Source organism: Tamandua tetradactyla, chromosome 10, assembly GCF_023851605.1.
Source record: "Tamandua tetradactyla isolate mTamTet1 chromosome 10, mTamTet1.pri, whole genome shotgun sequence".
Classification (NCBI taxonomy): Eukaryota; Metazoa; Chordata; class Mammalia; order Pilosa; family Myrmecophagidae; genus Tamandua; species Tamandua tetradactyla.
In genome coordinates this window covers 20,330,479-20,352,671 of record NC_135336.1, presented here as the reverse complement: position 1 = coordinate 20,352,671, position 22,193 = coordinate 20,330,479, and the positions used below count along the sequence as shown (strand labels likewise).

The window sequence follows — 22,193 nt, the reverse complement described above, 5'->3', positions numbered from 1 at the left end:
GAAGGGGTAAGGAACAATTACCTGCTAGGCGTTTAGAGTCCCATATGCAAACTGCTATGACATTGTCATGTGCTAGATGCCATAAGGTTAGTAAAATAATTGCGTAAACCTTCCTCTCTTGGGCAACTTATACTCTTCCTGAAGAGACGTCGGGGAAAAGTAGTGGTTAATAACAGGCCAGTAACATGTCAGGCCAAGAATAAGAGAACGTTGAGCTATAAAAAATGAGGATTTATACAAAATTCTCTGGCAGGGTTTAACTTTATGAGTCGATCTAACTATTCCAAGGTTTAAATTCCAGCGATCCCGCCCAGAGAAAACTAGCAAGTAGCACAAACACAGGACATTTACGGAGTTCTTCGGCACCCCTCCGCGACCAAAAATGCAACAGACGTCCCCTACCAGCCGCCCGCCAACCGGAAAAGAGGGCGGAAGAGGTGGGGCTTCTTCCGTGACGTCATCCGGGCGCCGGAGGCTGAAAACGCTGTGGGGTTGGGGGCGAACTGGGAGCAGCAAGACAATGGCTGCCGCCAGTGCAGCGTTGGGTCCGTTGGTAACTGGGCTGTACGACGTGCAGGCTTTCAAGTTTGGGGACTTCGTGCTGAAGAGCGGGCTTTCTTCCCCTGTCTACATTGATCTGCGGGGCATCGTGTCTCGACCGCGTCTTCTGAGTCAGGTGCCAGCCGGGGAAAGGGAACGATAGGAATGGGCGGCGGGAAAGGGTGCCAGCAGATGGAGGGATTACAAGGAGTTGGGCCTGGGTGAAAGCAAAAGAGCCAGCAGTACACCCTACTCACGGGGATTAATTTAAGAAATTCAGAGGCCAGAGGGTGCTAGCCTCTTGTGGACCTAGATAGTAGCCAGTTCTTGGATACGCTCGGCGTTGCCACGTGCATTACAAGAGAGTCAGGAAACCCAGTTTGAGGCCCTGTCTGACACAGAAATAGTTGGAAGAGTTTTGTGTGTTTAACCTGAACGAAATTAAACACGGGGAAGAAGGGAATGAGTAAGAGAATTTAGTGGCTGCGCAAATACTTGGGAGAACCGTTGCTTGGAATGAAGGATTTGACTTTGCACCCTGTGACCAGTAGTAAGAATTAAGACCAGAGGGTGGACTTTTCAGGGATACGGGTTTTTGGTCAGTATAAGAAAGAGATTTGCACAAATTAGGGGTTCATATCACCGTGGTTTTCAAACTTTAAGTATATGTGAATCACCTGGGCATTTTCTTAAACTGTAGATTCTGATTCAGTCAATTAACCAAGTTCCCAGCTGATGCTGCTGGTTCATATACTTAGTAGCAGGGATCTAAACGTGCTGCCCAATAGGGTAGTTACTAGCCACGTGTATCTAGATAGAACAGAGATAGAGCATTTCTACCGCAGCATTAGAAAATGTACATCATCACGGAAAATTCTGTTGGATAGTGCTGGTCTAGAAAACATATGAGTTATCTCCAATTACTTGAGGATTTATGTTCATTGGGAACCTATTTTGTGATGTTATTGTGAAAAGAATCGAAGCACTAATTGAGAAGGATTGAACTGTTAACTTTTCACGATCCAGTCTTGCAATGATGCATTGCCCAGGGATATAAAAACTTCTGAGGCTCCAAAGGGACAATTGGTAATATCGATGACATTGTTGAGAACATTAATAACTAAGAATTTTCTAATGAAAAATTGGTTTATGTTAACATGTTGTCAGTTGTGAAAGTCAAATTGTAGTCAGGTTTGCAGACTACGCATTTTATGGGACACCAGTTTTGCTGCAGCAAAGAAAGCCAGAATAGAAGTAGCTTTGAGGTTCTATGGATGGCAAATGATTTTAGTAGGCTTATAAAAGAAGTTAGCTTGGCTCCCATTGATTTAACAAGGGGTTGCCTGTCTTGTAGGGGCAGGTTTAGGGCAGGTGGGCTTTGTTTTGTATTGCGTCAAAGGTAGTGAGCTTGGGGCTTGATTGGCTATCTGGGTCCACTGCCTTGGTCGGGATTTCACATTTCAAATGAGGAAACTCAAACGGGCATGTTTTGTTTTTTGAAGGGAGGTAGGGAAGGGGGATTGTGCAGGGCTGAAGCAGGACTTTCTCTATAATATTTAAATCAGTGGTTAAAAATGATTAGTACTGTTACTTCTGCCTACCTGTATGCTAATGGGATAAGAATGATTAGGCAAGTACCAGTAAAATTTGTGTGTTAATCTATCCTTCGTGGAAGAGGACAGGTGCTCAGTGTTTGCAGTTAAACGTGCAGAATTTACTTCAGCCCTTACGGAACCCTGCGGACATTATGAACTTGAATTTATATGTGTGTGTGCCAATCTTATTAACATTCCTTGACCACAGGTGCCAATCTTATTAACATTCCTTGGCCACAGGTGCATGTATATATTAAATTACATGTGATGACTCAGGTTGGTGGCATACTTTTTCCTAATGTCTTGACATTTAAGAACTGGTATGTGACTTGAGGGGTGTTACAAGAAAGCTCTTAGGAATACTAGGTTATGAGCTGGCATCTGCTTTGTGCTATAGACATTTTGGAACATAAGAGTCTGCTGTCCAGTATATGTGATGAATTTGTCCCAAATAAAGATTACTGAGCCCTTCATTGCTGGTTGAGAACAGTAAAGTTTGCAACTATACTAAAAGCACTTTTGTGTTCACTTATTTATATATTTTTTAGAATTTATTTTTTCAAAGTATACATAACTAGTAATGATTTTAAGCGTTAGCATTTCTTGGGAAAAGAGAGAGAGAGGGGTTACATGTACAAAATTACATCTTAAACTCTATTAGATACTTAGACTTCAAAATAGGTTCAACACATTTTCATTTTCCCAAAGACTTTCTTTCCACCTGGAATAAGATGAGAGGATTAGTGGAGAAAGTAAGGAGAGTTTTGAGTAGAAAAGAATTGTGGGCATAAGAAAGTGGCCACCCTTTGCAGTGTAGCCTCTTCAGTGGAAAGTAGTATCTCAGATAAGAATACTTTTAAAACAAACAATAATTTTTCATACAGTTTTAAATAAGTAAAGGGTTTACAACATTTTTTCTATTGCTATTGTTTTAAAATATGCTACCCTGTGTTCTGAAATATGAAAGAGTTAATACTTAAAACACTAAGTGTCTGACATCTCATGTTTTATATGATTCTTTGTTTTTGTTTTTAGATTGCCTTTTATGTTTATTTGCCATAAAACAATGAAATTTCCTTGTCATTTGCCTTATTGTAAGAAGCTTTCATTAGATCTTCTTTTTTTAACTCTTTGGATTTTTAATTTTTTGAATAACATATTAAAATATTTCAACAAATATAAAGAGGCATCTTCCAGAGTTTTTTCTTTTTTGTGAAAAATAACAAAAAAGCAATACATTTCAAAGCCCATTGCAACCGTTAGTTGTAGAACAGACTTCAGAATTTGGTGTGGATTACAATTCCACAATTTTAGGTTTTTATTTCTAGCTACTCTGAGATACTGGACACTAAAAGAAATATCAGTATAATGATTCTACCATCATACCAATTTATTAAACCCTACCTTCTCTATGTAACTCCACCATCACTTTTGATCCTTCTGCCACTCTTTAGGGCTGTTTGGGCCATGTCCATTCTAACTTTTTCATGTTGGAAGGGGCAGTCAGTAGTATGGGATAGGGAGGTGGAACTAGTTGATGCTCTGGAGAAGCTGGCCCCTCTAGGTTTCAGGACCTTTCTGGTCCAGGGACCCATCTGAAGGTTGTAGACTTCTGAAAAGTTACCCTAGTGCATGGAACCTTTGTAGAATCTTATAAGTTGCCCTAGGTATTCTTTTGGATTGGCAGGAATGGTTTTGCTTGGGGTTTGTCAAGTTATGATGGTAGTAATATCTGACTGAATTGTGCATAAGAATGACCGCAAGGGTAGACTCTCGACTCTATTTGAACTCTCTCAGCCACTGATACCTTATTGGTTACACTTCTTTTCTCCTTCTTGGTCAGGATGGCATTGTTGATCCCATGGTGCCAGGGCCAGGATCATCCCTGGGAGTCATCTCCTGTGTCACCAGGGAGGCTTTAACCCATGGATATCATGCCCCACATAGTGGGGAGGATAATGATTTCACGTGCAGCGTTGGGCTTAGAGAGAGAGAGGCCACATCTGAGCACAAAAGAGGCCCTCTGGAATTAACTCTTAGGCATACCTGTAGGTAGGCTAAGCTTCTCCACTTACCTACATAAGCCTTACAAGAGCAAGCCTCAAGATCAAGGGCTTGGTCTATTAATTTGGTAGTCTTTAATGTTTGACCCATTTCCATGGTTTCTCCAGTGATAAAGTTTAATAGTTCTATATTTTTTCTCCCATCCCTCAAAGGATTTTGCCAATACTGTTTGATCATCTACTTAATATACTCTGGGATGTATCCAGGCATTACATTAAGCTATACAGGATTAAAGGCCTTCATGCTTATTCTGGGCTCCCTGTGTTTGGATTGTTTAAATGATCTTGTCCAGACAGGTTGAGTTAGATTATATGCCACAGAAGATTTAGGTTCTGGACAAAACAAACCCTTTTTCCTTTGGTCTCAAAGAGTAGATGAGGTTCTAAAATGTGGACAGTGTCTTTCTTATCCCTATATTCTGAATTTCCTTAATCCCAACCTAATCGGCTTCATTCTCATCTTTAAATACCCCAGTTATACATACATAAAATAGCCTCTCAAAATCCAGAAATAACAATTACCACTCTGGCCTTAATGTGACTGCTATAAGAGCTTACAATCTAGGCCTTTGTTTTCTTATAAGTGTTTTCTAAATGAGTACAATATTTGCTCGTACAATATTTTGCCTCATACATGGTTCTTTTAATTCAGATATCATTGTAAATAAAAGTAAACTTGGATAAATTTGAGAATAAACTTTTCATTGTTGCAAAACTATGATTATGAATTTATGAACTGATTCTTTGATCTAAGGTACATTTTTAATGTAGTCATTAAATTCTCTATTTTAATTAAAAAATGAATCAGTAGTTAACTGGGAAAAAATTCAAAACAGTGGCAATCATGGCTATAATAAACATCAACTTTATGTGAATAGAATTTCTTAGTGTTTATACTCTGACCCCCTCCCCCAAAAAGCAATAGAATGTGTGTTAATCTTTAACTCTTTCTAGCAGTAAGCAATATTTCACAATAGTCGATTCATAAACTAAATAATCGTATGCTCATAATGATTGTAATAACTCAGTACAAAACATTTTAACACTTAAGGATTTATAGTTGTAGGAAACTAAAATTTTCCATTTTAAATTCAATTTATATCCATTTTGTTTCAGAGAAGTTTTATAGATTGATCAGTACAAGTTTTTCAGGCATAAATATAGGTTGCATTAAAACAAAATGCTTTGGGGCAGTGGAATGAATATGAGTTTAAAAATAAATATAAAAATTTCTGACTTTCATAGTCTAGCATTTTCATGTTTTTTTTTTAATGGAGATGATGGGTATCAAATCACTAAAGCATATAGATTCCATGTATTCATTTAAAAGAGTAATATAATAGTTGTAGGATAATATTTTCATTACTTTAAAAATTGCATCCCTTGAAGCTTAAAAATTTTGAAAACTTCTGGTCTAGTTCACTAAGCAATTCTGGATAACTACTTGCTTTATGCTTTGTAAAATAAAGTGATGTTGGGTGTGGGAAAATGCATCCCAGCATCAAAATATGTTGACTTACGTGGAAAAGGAGATAATAAGATAGTACTTCATACAATAGCCTCTTATCTTGTATTTTATTTTTTATTAGTTTATTATTATTTTTTTTAAATTTTTTTATTAACGGAAAGAAAAAAAAAGAAATTAACACAACATTTAGAAATCATACCGTTCTACATATGCACTCAGTAATTCTTAACATCATCACATAGATGCGTGATCATCGTTTCTTAGTACATTTGCATCGGTTTAGAGGAACTAGCAACACAACAGAAAAAGATATAAAATGTTAATATAAAGAAAAGAAATAAAAGTAGTAATAATAGTAAACAACAACAAACAAACAAACAAGCAAACAAAAACAAAAAAATCCCTATAGCTCAGATGCAGCTTCATTCAGTGTTTTAACATGATTACTTTACAATTAGGTATTATTGTGCTGTCCATTTTTGAGTTTTTGTATCTAGTCCTGTTGCACAGTCTGTATCCCTTCAGCTTCAATTACCCATTGTCTTACCCTGTTTCTAACTCCTGCTGAACTCTGTTACCAATGACATATTTCAAGTTTATTCTCAAATGTCCGTTCACATCAGTGGGACCATACAGTATTTGTCCTTTAGTTTTTGGCTGGATTCACTCAGCATAATATTCTCTAGGTCCATCCATGTTATTACATGGTTCATAAGTTTATCTTGTCTTAAAGCTGCATAATATTCCATCGTATGTATATACCACAGTTTGTTTAGCCATTCTTCTGTTGATGGAGATTTTGGCTGTTTCCATCTCTTTGCAATTGTAAATAATGCTGCTATAAACATTGGTGTGCAAATGTCCATTTGTGTCTTTGCCCTTAAGTCCTTTGAGTAGATACCTAGCAATGGTATTGCTGGGTCGTATGGCAATTCTATATTCAGCTTTTTGAGGAACCGCCAAACTGCCTTCCACAGTGGTTGCACCCTTTGACATTCCCACCAACAGTGAATAAGTGTGCCTCTTTCTCCGCATCCTCTCCAGCACTTGTCATTTTCTGTTTTGTTGATAATGGCCATTCTGGTGGGTGTGAGATGATATCTCATTGTGGTTTTGATTTGCATTTCTCTAATGGCCAGGGACATTGAGCATCTCTTCATGTGCCTCTTGGCCATCCGTATTTCCTCTTCTGAGAGGTGTCTGTTCAAGTCTTTTTCCCACTTTGTAATTGGGTTGGCTGTCTTTTTGTTGTTGAGTTGAACAATCTCTTTATAAATTCTGGATACTAGACCTTTATCTGATATGTCATTTCCAAATATTGTCTCCCATTGTGTAGGCTGTCTTTCTACTTTCTTGATGAAGTTCTTTGATGCACAAAAGTGTTTAATTTTGAGGAGCTCCCATTTATTTCTTTCTTTCTTCAGTGCTCTTGCTTTAGGTTTAAGGTCCATAAAACCGCCTCCAGTTGTAAGATTCGTAAGATATCTCCCTACATTTTCCTCTAACTGTTTTATGGTCTTAGACCTAATGTTTAGATCTTTGATCCATTTTGAGTTAATTTTTGTATAAGGTGTGAGATACAGGTCTTCTTTCATTCTTTTACTTATGGATATCCAGTTCTCTAGGCACCATTTATTGAAGAGACTGTTCTGTCCCAGGTGAGTTGGCTTGACTGCCTTATCAAAGATCAAATGTCCATAGATGAGAGGGTCTATATCTGAGCACTCTATTCGATTCCATTGGTCGATATATCTATCTTTATGCCAATACCATGCTGTTTTGACCACTGTGGCTTCATAATATGCCTTAAAGTCAGGCAGCGCGAGACCTCCAGCTTCGTTTTTTTTCCTCAAGATGTTTTTAGCAATTCGGGGCAACCTGCCCTTCCAGATAAATTTGCTTATTGGTTTTTCTAATTCTGAAAAATAAGTTGTTGGGATTTTGATTGGTATTGCATTGAATCTGTAAATCAATTTAGGTAGGATTGACATCTTAACTATATTTAGTCTTCCAATCCATGAACACGGTATGCCCTTCCATCTATTTAGGTCTTCTGTGATTTCTTTTAGCAGTTTTTTGTAGTTTTCTTTATATAGGTTTTTTGTCTCTTTGGTTAAATTTATTCCTAGGTATTTTATTCTTTTAGTTGCAATTGTAAATGGGATTCGTTTCTTGATTTCCGCCTCAGCTTGTTCATTACTAGTGTATAGAAAAGCTACAGATTTTTGAATGTTGATCTTGTAGCCTGCTACTTTGCTGTACTCATTTATTAGCTCTAGTAGTTTTGTTGTGGATTTTTCTGGGTTTTCTATGTATAGTATCATATCGTCTGCAAACAGTGATAGTTTTACTTCTTCCTTTCCAATTTTGATGCCTTGTATTTCTTTTTCTTGCCTAATTGCTCTGGCTAGAACTTCCAACACAATGTTGAATAATAGTGGTGATAGTGGACATCCTTGTCTTGTTCCTGATCTTAGGGGGAAAGTTTTCAATTTTTCCCCATTGAGGATGATATTAGCTGTGGGTTTTTCATATATTCCCTCTATCATTTTAAGGAAGTTCCCTTGTATTCCTATCTTTTGAAGTGTTTTCAACAGGAAAGGATGTTGAATCTTGTCAAATGCCTTCTCTGCATCAATTGAGATGATCATGTGATTTTTCTGCTTTGATTTGTTGATATGGTGTATTACATTATTTGATTTTCTTATGTTGAACCATCCTTGCATACCTGGGATGAATCCTACTTGGTCATGATGTATAATTCTTTTAATGTGTTGTTGGATACGATTTGCTAGAATTTTATTGAGGATTTTTGCATCTGTATTCATTAGAGAGATTGGTCTGTAGTTTTCTTTTTTTGTAATATCTTTGTCTGGTTTTGGTATGAGGGTGATGTTGGCTTCATAGAATGAATTAGGTAGTTTTCCCTCCACTTCGATTATGTTGAAGAGTTTGAGGAGAGTTGGTACTAATTCTTTCTGGAATGTTTGATAGAATTCACATGTGAAACCGTCTGGTCCTGGACTTTTCTTTTTAGGGAGCTTTTGAATAACTAATTCAATCTCTTTACTTGTGATTGGTTTGTTGAGGTCATCTATTTCTTCTTGAGTCGAAGTTGGTTGTTCATGTCTTTCCAGGAACCTGTCCATTTCCTCTAAATTGTTGTATTTATTAGCGTAAAGTTGTTCATAGTATCCTGTTATTACCTCCTTTATTTCTGTGAGGTCAGTAGTTATGTCTCCTCTTCCATTTCTGATCTTATTTATTTGCATCCTCTCTCTTCTTCTTTTTGTCAGTCTTGCTAAGGGCCCATCAATCTTGTTGATTTTCTCATAGAACCAACTTCTGGTCTTATTGATTTTCTCCATTGTTTTCATGTTTTCAATTTCATTTATTTCTGCTGTAATCTTTGTTATTTCTTTCCTTTTGCTTGATTTGGGATTAGTTTGCTGTTCTTTCTCCAGTTCTTCCAAGTGGACAGTTAATTCCTGCATTTTTGCCTTTTCTTCTTTTCTGATAAAGGCATTTAGGGCAATAAATTTCCCTCTTAGCACTGCCTTTGCTGCATCCCAGAAGTTTTGATATGTTGTGTCTTCATTTTCATTCTCCTCTAGATATTTACTAATTTCTCTTGCAATTTCTTCTTTGATCCACTTGTTGTTTAAGAGTGTGTTGTTGAGCCTCCATGTATTTGTGAATTTTCTGGCACTCCGCCTATTATTGATTTCCAACTTCATTCCTTTATGATCCGAGAAAGTGCTGTGTATGATTTCAATCTTTTTAAAGTTGTTAAGACTTGCTTTGTGACCCAGCATATGGTCTATCTTTGAGAATGATCCATGAGCACTTGAAAAAAAGGTGTATCCTGCTGTTGTGGGATGTAATGTCCTATAAATGTCTGTTAAGTCAAGCTCATTTATAGTAATATTCAGATTCTCTATTTCTTTATTGATCCTCTGTCTAGATGTTCTGTCCATTGATGAGAGTGGGGAATTGAAGTCTCCAACTATTATGGTATATGTGTCTATTTCCCTTTTCAGTGTTTGCAGTGTATTCCTCACGTATTTTGGGGCATTCTGGTTCAGTGCGTAAATATTTATGATTGTTATGTCTTCTTGCTTAATTATTCCTTTTAATAGTATATAGTGTCCTTCTTTGTCTCTTTTAACTGTTTTACATTTGAAGTCTAATTTGTTGGATATTAGTATAGCCACTCCTGCTCTTTTCTGGTTGTTATTTGCATGAAATATCTTTTCCCAACCTTTCACTTTCAACCTATGTTTATCTTTGGGTCTAAGATGTGTTTCCTGTAGACAGCATATAGAAGGATCCTGTTTTTTAATCCATTCTGCCAGTCTATGTCTTTTGATTGGGGAATTCAGTCCATTAACATTTAGAGTTATTACTGTTTGGATAATATTTTCCTCTACCATTTTGTCTTTTGTATTATATTTATCATATCTGACTTTCCTTCTTTCTACACTTTTCTCCATGCCTCTCTCTTCTGTCTTTTTGTATCTGACTCTAGTGCTTCCTTTAGTATTTCTTGCAGAGCTGGTCTTTTGGTCACAAATTCTCTCAGTGACTTTTTGTCTGAGAATGTTTTAATTTCTCCCTCATTTTTGAAGGACAATTTTGCTGGATATAGGAGTCTTGGCTGGCGGTTTTTTTCTTTTAGTAACTTAAATATATCATCCCACTGTCTTCTAGCTTCCATGGTTTCTGCTGAGAAATCTACACATAGTCTTATTGGGTTTCCCTTATATGTGATGGATTGCTTCTCTCTCGCTGCTTTCAAGATCCTCTCTTTCTCTTTGACCTCTGACATTCTAACTAGTAAGTGTCTTGGGGATCGCCTATTTGTATCTAATCTCTTTGGGGTGCGCTGCACTTCTTGGATCTGTAATTTTAGGTCTTTCATAAGAGTTGGGAAATTTTCAGTGATAATTTCTTCCATTAGTTTTTCTCCTCCTTTTCCCTTCTCTTCTCCTTCTGGGACACCCACAGCACGTATATTTGTACGGTTCACATTGTCCTTGAGTTCCCTGATACCTTGTTCAAATTTTTCCATTCTTTTCCGGATAGTTTCTGTTTCTTTTTGGAATTCAGATGTTTCATCCTCCAAATCACTAATTCTATCTTCTGTCTCTTTAAATCTGTCATTGTAGGTATCCATTGTTTTTTCCATCTTTTCTACTTTATCCTTCACTTCCATAAGTTCTGTGATTTGTTTTTTCAGTTTTTCTATTTCTTCTTTATGTTCAGCCCATGTCTTCTTCATGTCCTCCCTCAATTTATCGATTTCGTTTTTGAAGAGATTTTCCATTTCTGTTCGTATATTCAGCATTAGTTGTTTCAGCTCCTGTATCTCATTTGAACTATTGGTTTGTTCGTTTGACTGGGCCATATGTTCAATTTTCTGAGCGTGATCCGTTATCTTCTGCTGGCGTCTGGGCATTTAGTCAGATTTCCCTGGGTGTTGGACCCCACAGGTTGAAAGATTTTTCTGTGCAATCTCTGGGTTCTGTTTTTCTTGTCCTGCCCAGTAGGTGGCGCTCGTGGCACACATTTGTCTACGGGTTCCACCAGTGAAAGTTGCTGTGGGTCCTTTAGCTCTGGAAAATTCTCGCCGTAGGGGAGGTTCAGCAGCCGAAGCGTCTTGGAAGAGTGCCAGCCGGCCTGGGGTTCCGAATGCGGGGAGGGTCGTTGGCCGCCGCAGCACGGGAGAGCGTCCGGCCGAATTAGCTAGTCAGCCCGGGGCGCCAAGCGTGGCGGGAGGGCGCCAGCTGTCGCAGCCCGGGAAAGTGCACTGTTCCCAGGCGGACCGGGGAGTCACATGTTTGGAAGGGATCCCCCGGTCACTGTTCTCCGCAGTCTGGGGATTTCCGAGCCAACTCTCTCAGTTAGTCCGGGGGGCCTCGCGTGGTGGGGGCACCAGCCGCCGCGGCCTAAGGGGACTGCCTGTCCAATTCTACCAGCTGGCCTGGGAAGGTGGAAGGGAGGGGCTCCGGCCACTTGCCGTCCCACCCAGGAAAGCCCGTGCCCCTCGGTGATCTCACCGGAGCTGGTTCTCCCAGACAGTCAGCCGTTCCAGGATGGGGTACGCCGTCCCTTTGATCTCCCTCGTGGCTCCGGGAGCTGCTCTGTATTATCTCCACTCCCGCAGTAGCTGTTCTGGAGGAGGAAAGGTGAGGGTGGCAAGGCTGTCGAGGCTGGTGGTGGAGGAGCTGGTGAAGGCGGAAGAGGGGAGAGGAGGGCGGGCGGGTCCGCTGCTGCGGGGCGTGGGCGCCGCACGGCGGCAGTTTATTATTTTTTAAACACCAAACAACACAAACATTTGTAATTTTTGATCATTCCATTCTACATATATAATCATTAATTCACAATATCATCATATAGTTGCATATTCATCATCATGATCATTTCTTGGAACATTTGCATCTATTCAGAAAAAGAAATAAAACAAAAAAATTCATACATACCATACTCCCACCCCTCCCCCTCATCGATCACCAGCATTTCACTCTAAATTTGTTTTAACATTTGTGCTCCCTATTATTCATCTTTATTCCATATGTTTTACTCATCTGTTGATAAGGTAGGTAAAAGGAGCATCAGACACAAGGTTTTCACAGTAGCCTCTTCTTGATTGAAGACATCTTTCAGGCAGAAAATAAAGCTAGGAGATTATAGAAAGATTTCATTTTCAAAGTAAAATAAAAATTATTAAGGGCAAGTCTGAGGAACATCCTTAATTTTTGGTCAGCATCTTGACCTTTTCTATCACATTTCATGTGGCCCTCAGAACAGACTTTGATTTTAAGTTGCAGGGTTCGTTCTTATATATTTATATTTGTAAACTGAGCTTTATGGATAAGGAAATATAATAAAAAGGTAGTTGTATTTTCCCTGTCAGGTTTGAGACTCTCCCCCATTGGTTTATTATTATCTTTAATATTCTCTTTTTTCCTTCTAACAATTTATATGTAATTTAAAATAGTTTATATTAATATATGTGTTATTTATTTTACAGGTTGCAGATATTTTATTCCAGACTGCCCAAAATGCAGGGATCAGTTTTGACACTGTGTGTGGAGTACCTTATACAGCTTTACCCTTGGCTACTGTGATCTGTTCAACCAACCAAATTCCAATGCTCATTAGAAGAAAAGAAACAAAGGATTATGGTAAAATAAGCATAGCGTATGTTTTAAATTGAAGTGTAACTTGAGACTGTTAGAGTTTTTCTTGGGGCACTGATTTTTTTTTAATGTAATTTTATTGAGATATATTCACCACCATATATTCCATCCAAAGTACACAATCAGTGGCTCTCAATATCATCACCATGATCATTTTTACAACATTTGCATCACTCCAGAAAAGGAAATAAAAAAGATGTTTTGTTCTGTTCTTTCCCACTGATATATATAACAGTGAAAAAGAATAGAACAAAACATCCAGAAGTAGATCCATACAAACACAGGCAACTGACTTTTTTCCCAATATAGTTATATAGACATTGTCAAAGATAAATATCTCTTCCTTCATTTTCACCCAGAAATTCAAGTTTTAAAATCTAGAAACCTGTACAGTGAGTCTTAGTTGAACTTTCTGTATTCCTTAACCATGTTGCCCAATCGCTACAGCATATATTTTATACCATATCTCTGAAACCCCAATAATTTTACCGTCTTCTCATCAGCACAATTTGTTCTAGGGACACGTACTTCCTTAGTGTATTTTTACTTATAATGTGTGAAAAATATTGCATAAAGTAATATAAACACCATATGGAATTCTAAATGGAGATTTTTTTTAATGGGTTCCTAGGTGTTTTAAAGTATGGGTTTGCTTTAAAAGCAAACCAATCTAAAAGTATTAGAATTGACTGGATACTCAATATTAAGAGAAATCCTTACCTTTTACAGGTGCATTCTAAAAATGTTTATGATGAAATCACACGATGTCAGTGTTACTTCCAAAAATTATAGTTGGGTGAATGAGTGGGGTTATAGATGAAACAAGCTTGGCATAAGTTAAGAGGCGAGATGCTGTATTTTGGGGTGTTCATTGTACTATTTTGTCTATTCTGCTTGTTTAAAATTTAAATTTATAAAAAAAAAACATTTAAGTAAGTAATTGTTGCTTGAAGGCACCATGTTAGATTTCATTACATACATAGCTGCCCATAAGAAAAGTATTATTTATATTTCCTTTCTGTATATCTTGGAAAAATGTTTCTAGAGTAAAGTCTTTTTTTTTTTTTTTCTAATAGACTTTAAGTACTTGGAATCTTACAGTCCAGGCTGATTTGGTTAACCTTGCCCCCTCTTAAAGGGAAGGAAAGGCGTTAAAAGGAATGGGAAAGGTCATAAGAAGTACCTGTTGTAAAGCCCATAACAGGGCAAATTTGGTAGTGGAGTTATACACTCATTTTGTTTTTATATTTTCTTCCACTGAGTTTGTAGGTTATCTAAAAAATTTTTGGTCTGTAGTGGAGGTTAGGGTAGGGAAGTATATAGTCACATTGCATTATATAATTCTTAAAATTAGTGATCAGTCTACATGGTGGTAAATCTTTTTCCCTCCTGAATTTATATCCTCTAAAAGCCCATTGTTTGGCTCATCATGAGTAAGGAACTTTTTCATAGTTTGTTGATGGAAAAAAGGGATGATTTCATTAATAGTATTGTGTTATCCCAATGTTCATAGCTTTCCTGGCTCTGATTTTGCTTTATGAAAGCCTGTATTTAAAAGTTTGATCATTCGTGGTCCCTGCCTATGCAAAAAAAAAAAAAAAAAAAAGCTTTCATCATAAAACACATTAAATGTGTTTATTTGCCCTGAAAAATAATTTGCTAGTTTTTTGTAAATATTCTGTATATAACTAACTATGACGGTTTTAGGATACAGAAACACTGAACAAAACAGTTGGCAATCGTGGCATATTGAAGAGCTACCAGAAAAAATAACTTATTAGAAAATAAGTTTTAGATGTACATGCCAAATACATACAGCAAGATACCGCTAGAGTTGGCTGACATATATGTGTATGTGTATTTTTAACTGGAATCAATAGAATTTTTTTTTCTAGGTACTAAGCGTCTTGTAGAAGGTGCTATTAATCCAGGAGAAACCTGTTTGATCATTGAAGATGTCGTTACCAGTGGATCTAGTGTTTTGGAAACTGTTAAGGTACTTCAGAAGGAGGGGTTGAAGGTCACTGATGCCATAGTGCTACTGGACAGAGAGCAGGGTGGCAAGGACAAGCTACAGGCACATGGAATTCGTCTCCACTCAGTGTGTACGTTATCCAAAATGTTGGAGATTCTTGAGCAGCAGAAAAAAATTGATGCTGAGATGGTCAGGAGAGTGAAGAGATTTATTCAGGAAAATGTTTTTGAGGCTACTAATCAAAATGGTTCTCTCCCTTCTGTGATGAAAGCACCCAAAGAACTCGGCTTTGGTGCACGTGCAGAATTGCCCAGGATCCACCCTGTTGCAGCGAAGCTTCTGAAACTTATGCAAAAGAAGGAGACCAATCTGTGTCTGTCGGCTGATGTTTCAGAGTCCAAGGAGCTCTTGCAACTAGCAGATGCTTTAGGACCCAGCATCTGTATGCTCAAGACTCACGTAGATACCTTGGATGATTTTAATCTGGATGTGATGAAGGAATTGACATCTTTGGCAAAACGCCATGATTTCTTAATATTTGAAGATCGGAAATTTGCTGATATAGGAAACACAGTAAAAAGGCAGTATGAAGGTAAGTGTATTATTCAGGAATCTGCCTGGATCAGAAATCCAATTTAAACTGGCTGAAGCAAGAAAGGAAATATATTGGCTCACATAACTGAAACTCTACCACTAGAACAGGCTTCCAAGCATGTTTGGATCTAGGCGCTCAAGTGATGTCTTCTGGACTTGCTTTTTCTCCATCTCTCAGCTGTGCTTTCTCCTCTTTTGACTGACTTCTTTTTCAGGTAGGCACACTTCACATACCCACCCCAAACCAGGCACTCTGGCCTGGATTATATGCGCTACCCTTGGAAACGTGAGGTGGTTAATCTAAACCTCTTGAAATGGGTATCGGGCAGGGGTAGTTCCCCTAAAGAAAATGATTGTGCTGATACCAGAAGAAGGGGCGGGACATAGGTCCTGGGCAGGCAAAAATGACAGATGTCGGCCCTGGCTGAACACTGTGAGTATTAACTATTCAAAGAATGGAAATTGCAGATATAAGAAACAATGAAAAAGTAGTATAACATGATACAGTTTATTTTCCAGCTAGAAAAAGTTTTTTACTGTACATTCTTTTTCCTTTGTGCTAAAAGAGAATTATTTTCTCATGTCATATGAGAATTCAAAGCATTTTAGTTGGAAAAAATGCTCATTTCTGCTACCCCATCTTCTGCACAAAATTTCTGTATGTTTTAATACAGATGTGATCATACTGTATATGCTTTTCTACTGATTTTTTTTTAACTTTTTTTATTGTATGGTATACATATATACAAAGCATAGAAATAAAAAAGCAATAGTTTTCAAAGCACTCTCCAGCAAGTGGTTACAGGACAGATCCCAGAGTTTGTCATGGGTTACCATACAATCCTCTCATATTTTTCCTTCTAGCTGCTCCAGAATATAGGGGCTAGGGGGCTTAAATACTTTTATCATTACAAATGACATTTTTTTTCCTTTTTTTTTTTTTTTGTGAATAGTCACATATATACAAAAAAGCTATCAATTTCAAAGCACAGTTCCACAATTGGTTGTAGAACATATTTCAGACTTTGGCGTGGGTTACAGTTTCACAATTTTAGGTTTTTACTTCTAGCTAAATACTAGAGAGTAAAAGAGATATCAATTTAATAATTCAGCATTCTTATTCATTTCTTAAGTCCTGTCTTCTATGTATAATTCCACCATCACCTTTGATCTTTCCATACCTCTCTTTGGGGTTGTTTGGGCTATGGCCATTCTAAATTTTTTATATTGGAAGGGTCTGTCACTAATAAGGCTTAGGAAAATGGAACTATCTGATGTTCTGCAGAGGCTGGGCTAGGTTTCAGGACTTACGTAGACCAGGGACCCATCTGGAGGTTGTAGGTTTCTGGAAAGTTACTCTAGTGCCTGGAACCCTTGTGGAATCTCGCATATTGCCCTAGGTGTTCTTTAGGATTGGCTGGAATGGTCCTGGTTGGACCAGAGTAGCCCCTCAACTATTTGAACTCTCTCTGCCACTGATACTTTATTAATTACACTTCTTTTCCCCCTTTTGGTCAGGATGGAATTGTTGATCCCATGGTGCCAGGTCTGGATTCATCCCTGGGAGTCCTCTCCCACTTCACCAGGGAGACTTTCACCCCTGGGTGTCATGTCCCACGTAAGGAGGAGGGCAATGATTTCCATTGCAGAGTTGGGCTTAGAGAGACTGAGGCCACATCTGAGCAACAACAGAGTTCCTCCAGAAGTAACTCTTAAGCATGCCTATAGGTAGTCTGAAATAATTTTCAGTTTTTCTTAAATGCATGTATGCATGTTCTTAGCTATTTCTTTAGGATAGATTTGTCCATGAGTGACTTTGTGTGCTTAAGATGTCCCAGCGTCATCACATTGCTTAGCTTATTGGCTGACATAAAAGTTATACAAACTTCTTCACTTTTGAATATAGTTTTTTCAAAAATTACTTAGGGTTATCACTATCAACTTTTAAAATGAAGACAGTTGCCTACTGAAATTTGAAGGACTAACTAAAGAGTTGAAGGTACAAATAGAAGTATTGAGAGACTAAAGTTGCTGTTCCAGAAATTCCTGCAGAATGAAAACTTGTCATTTTCCAATGAATTTCAGAATGTTGATCTCTGACCTTAAAAAAAAAAATACCCCTCTTCACTGGAGTCACTTCTGGTTGCATGAGCTTTATTTTTATTGGTGTTCACAAGCTTCAGCAAGGAAAAAGTCATACCACTATTGCTGTTAAACTGATGGTAAGAGCAAAACTTGCAAAATGTTTTCTAGATTGTGATCTCTCATCGGTTAGCAGGTAGACAAATAACTTTTCACAAATAGAAGTATGGGTCCACTGACGATCACTAAAATTCTTGAAGTGTTTGACTAGTTCGTTAATATGTTACTAGGGGATTATTTCATATCATAGTTGGTTGATTGAGTCAAAAAATGTCAAAGATTTTTGTTTGCAAATTGATATATCTTTTCTTTTTCTTCTTCTTAGGTGGTGTCTTTAAAATAGCTTCCTGGGCCGAGCTGGTAAATGCTCACGTGGTGCCAGGCTCAGGAGTTGTGAAAGGCCTGAAGGAAGTAGGCCAGCCTTTGCATCGGGGATGCCTGCTCATTGCAGAAATGAGCTCCACTGGCTCCTTAGCCACTGGGAGCTACACTGAAGCAGCGGTAAGTGACAGAGAAACTACGGTGAGAGAAGACCAGGGGCTTAGTTCTGCTTCACGTTAAGGAGAGAGGAAAACCTCTTAATCTAGGATCCATGGGATTTCCGCAGAGGGGATGGGGAGGGTTCCAGCTGTTGTTAATATTACAGCATATTAATATTCGTTGGCTGAAGTTCCTTGATAGTTAATAGCATTTTATATCTTGTACTGGACACTTAAGGGATTTGAATTGTAATATGTGAGAGACACTGAGACACAGATATTTAGTCAAATAAACATCTACCTATTAGATAATTGTCCTTTTCATCTCACCATGAAATGAAGATGAGAAGAACAAACATCCCAAACATCTCAGTCTCTCAAGTCCCACAAAGGTGCTTATTCTTAAGACGGCAGCCTGCATAAAGTGGGTTTATCTTTTTCTGTCTTTGATAATGATTGATCTTGTCTGGAAGAAGCTATTAACTAAAGTCCAGATTGTTTCCTCTGGTCACATCTGTATTATTAAAAATTCTTATTACACTAGATGTTACAGTCCATTTCCCACCCCAGCCCTACCCCTGTAGCCAAAATAAAATGAGATGCATTGTTATCTGATTAAAGAGTTGCTCTTTACATTTTCCTCCTTTGGCTGAGTTTTAGTTGGGTAGTCACCTAGAAAGGTGGCTAGATCTCTCGTACAGATATTATAAAGAATATAGTATTCCTTCTAAAAATTGCTATAGCCTGAGCCCCCAATCTTGGGGTTTGTTAAGAAACTTAACCCCACAAAGAATAGGCTAAGCCTACTTAAATTAGGCCTAAGAGTCACCCCCAAGAGAACCTCTTTTGTTGCTCAGATGTGGCCTCTCTCTCTCAGCCAACACAACAAGCAGGCCCGTTGCCCTCTGTGTGGACATGACTCCCAGGGGTATGGACCTTCCTGGCAATGTGGGACAGAAATCCTAGAATGAGCTGGGACTCAGCACCAAGGGATTGAGAAAACCTTCTCGACCAAAAGGGGGAAAAGAGAAATGAGACAGAAGAAAGTGTCAATGGCTGAGAGATTCCAGACAGAGTCCAGAGGTTATCCTGGGGGTTATTCTTATGCATTAAATAGATATCACCTCTTTAGTTAAGGCGTAACAGAGAGGCTGGGGGGAGCTGCCTGAAAATGTAGAGCTGTGTTCCAGTAGCCATGTTTCTTGAAGATGATTGTATAGTGATACAGCTTTTGCAATGTGGCTGTGTGATTGTGAAAACCTTGTGTCTCGTGTTCCTTTTATCTGTCTTATCAACAGATGAATAAAATATATGGATTAAAAATAAACAATAGGGGAACAAATGTTAAAATAAATTTAGTAGATTGAAATGCTAGTGATCAATGAAAGGGAGGGGTAAGGAGTATGGTATATATGAATTTTTTTCTGTTTTCTGTTTATTTCTTTTTCTGAATTGATACAAATGTTCTAAGAACTTATGAATATACACCTATGTGATGAAAAAAAGAATGTTTATATTGTATGTTGATTGGTTTTATTAATAAAAATTAAAAATAATAAAAAAGATTTTATTAGGTCCCTACATGATGATGATAAATCCCTTTATCATTTACCTTTATTCTTCTGAGCTGGGTAGTATCTCAGAGATTAAGTGATTTGCACAGATCATGGAGCCTAGTAATTGGCAAAATGAGGAACTCCAATCAAGTCCCAGTTTTCTTTGTAGACCACAGCTGCAACTCTTGGTAATGGTCTAATTCAGCATACATATAAATATTTATAAACATTATGTCACTGTTCTGAACTAGCACATCTTACCCTTTTGACTGTTTTATGACAGTATAGCTGTGTAGCAAACCGTACACTTACAAACTTTCAATCTATTGCAGTTTTATATTCCCCCTCATTTGAAAATTTCATCCTTTGCTAGCAACATCATTGTTATATAACAAAAAATAAAGCAAAGCTTTTCCTATTTGTTATCTAATAAAAAAAAATTGCCATAGCAACTGTTTTTTTTTTTTTCATATTGTTTTAAATAGGTGGTAGCTGGTAGTGCTTGGTGGCAATAATGGAATAATGTCATCTCAGGGAAGAGCTAAAGCAGACTCTCAGAGCCAGGCAGACCTTTCCGAGAAACTTTTTGTGCATATGAGATAATAGTATAGAAAGTGAATAGCAAATGTTAAAGAAGAAGGAAAGTGGTAGAGGGGAGAGAGAGTTCTTTAGCTTTTGAAAATATAGCTGTGTTTTATATGGTGGCTGACCTTGTAAGTACACTGTGTAGACGTGGTTTCATAGTATTCTAATCACCTCACATCCTTTTTGGAAGAAGGTGGATTGCCAAACATTATTACAAATAAGTAGTTGTGCAGGATCTAGATTTTAGATGCACATAGTAGAAGATTTTTAATTTTGGCAGGACATGATTAATTGAAAGTGGCTGGGAAAAGGGTCATCTTGGGATCTTCATGAAGCAAGGGTTTAGATTGAGCTTTTAGGTGACCCGTTTCAGATATGAGTACATATATAATGTGAAATGAGGGAAAAAACATCTATGAAATAGCAAAGTTTCTGGCTGAATACATTTTTGTACTTGTTAGAATTATTGTGTGATTAACTGCTTTCTTGTAATTTGTCCTGTTAATTTCCATATAGGTTAAAATGGCTGAGGAGCATTCTGAATTTGTAGTTGGTTTTATTTCTGGCTGCCGAGTAAGCATGAAACCAGAATTTCTTCACTTGACTCCAGGAGTTCAATTAGAAGCAGGAGGTAAATCCATTCACTTTTCATGGTTCTTCAGAAATGCTTCTTATCCCCAATCAGAAAAGGCAAAATACAGTTTTGCATGTTATATGAAGCTGCTGAAGAGAAAGCTTCTTAATCTACAACAGTGATGAATGAGCGCTTTGGCTTTTGTGACACTGGCCTAGACTTGCAAAAGGGCTTGTAGTTGAATTTTAGGATGAAAGTTTAGCTATGTTAGGTTGAAATATGCCTGGAAAAATGATAATTTTTGTTTAGTGTTTCCGAGCTGGTATTCTGAATATGCTGCCAAAAGAGTTATTCTTTGCTCAAGGAAGTGTGAAAAACCCTAAGCTAAACAAAATCAAGCATTTATTTCTTTGTTACCAGGACTTTGCAGAGCCTTTAAGGTGCTAAAGTCTATTGTGACTTTTCCCTGTGGAGATAGATGGTTCTATCATGTTTTCCAAACTTAGTTGGACATGTAACACTTTCAGCAGCCTGAGAAATGAGTTGTAGCTTAAAAACAGTGCCTATTTTTTTCCCTGATATTCTTCTATTCAATAAAGGAGTTAATTTAGATTATAAAAATACATATTTTAATGCCCTGTGGGAACTGAAGCTGCCTAGGCTTTGAATGGGGAAGAAATAGTGACCTGAAAGCATTTTTATTTTTCCTGAAGTGGTTATTATACAAGAAATGTTACTCGTCACTGTTATGGGAGTGTTTTCTATCCCACCTACCATCTTTTTCCTTCTTTATGGGTTAGGCTTAAGAAATTACAGATTGGGACTGTGAATGTTAGAGTGCTTGGTTCTCAAAACTATTTAAGACAAAAATTGTATGTATCATCCCTCAGTGGAATTTGTCAGGTTTATGGCTCTTCTGTTAAGAAAAAGGTGTATTTTATACTAATTGTTAATGTAGCTCATACCCATCTCTCCACATCATTTTTTCACCCAGCCCAGCTTCCTTCTCCAGAGATAATCACATAACCAGTGTGACATTGTCTTCTCCCAGACCTTTGGCTTTTCATGTACTCACATAGATACATAGAGACTTTGGGGAATGTTTTCTGTGTAACAGTAGATTCCTCCTCTATTTCGTTTTAACATCTAGGGAATTACATTATCTCATCCCTATGATTGGGCCATAAAATGTGTAGCCATTCCCTTGTTGATGCATTTTAGACAGTTTACAAACACTGAATGTCCTTGTGCATATTTTTAAACATGTGGAGTATTTCTGCAATATATTTCTCCTAGATCATAAGCTTCTTGAGGATGAGAGCTCTTTCTTAAAAAACACATAGTCCCCAGCACAGTACCCCTGTTCCTTCATAAGTGTTCTGTAAATACTGGTGTTTCAGTTTGCTAAAGCTGCTGAAAT

At 37.7% G+C, this 22,193-nt stretch overlaps 1 protein-coding gene across 3 annotated transcripts in view; it reads left to right on the top strand.

Moving 5' to 3' along the window:
- The first annotated feature begins 450 nt into the window (after window positions 1-450).
- Window positions 451-22,193, top strand: part of UMPS (uridine monophosphate synthetase) — a 29,460-nt gene continuing 7,717 nt past the window's right edge. For 2 of the 3 annotated variants that reach the window (XR_013158498.1, XM_077118095.1), the window contains exons 1-5: window positions 451-676; window positions 12,700-12,853; window positions 14,764-15,435; window positions 17,905-18,080; window positions 20,716-20,830. Coding sequence is in view for 2 of the 3 variants with exons in the window: in XM_077118095.1 (XP_076974210.1) it covers window positions 521-676; window positions 12,700-12,853; window positions 14,764-15,435; window positions 17,905-18,080; window positions 20,716-20,830 (1,273 nt within the window). In the remaining variant the exon portion in view is untranslated. The remainder of the gene's footprint in view (window positions 677-12,699; window positions 12,854-14,763; window positions 15,436-17,904; window positions 18,081-20,715; window positions 20,831-22,193) is intronic. The other variant, XM_077118096.1, reaches the window with a different exon arrangement.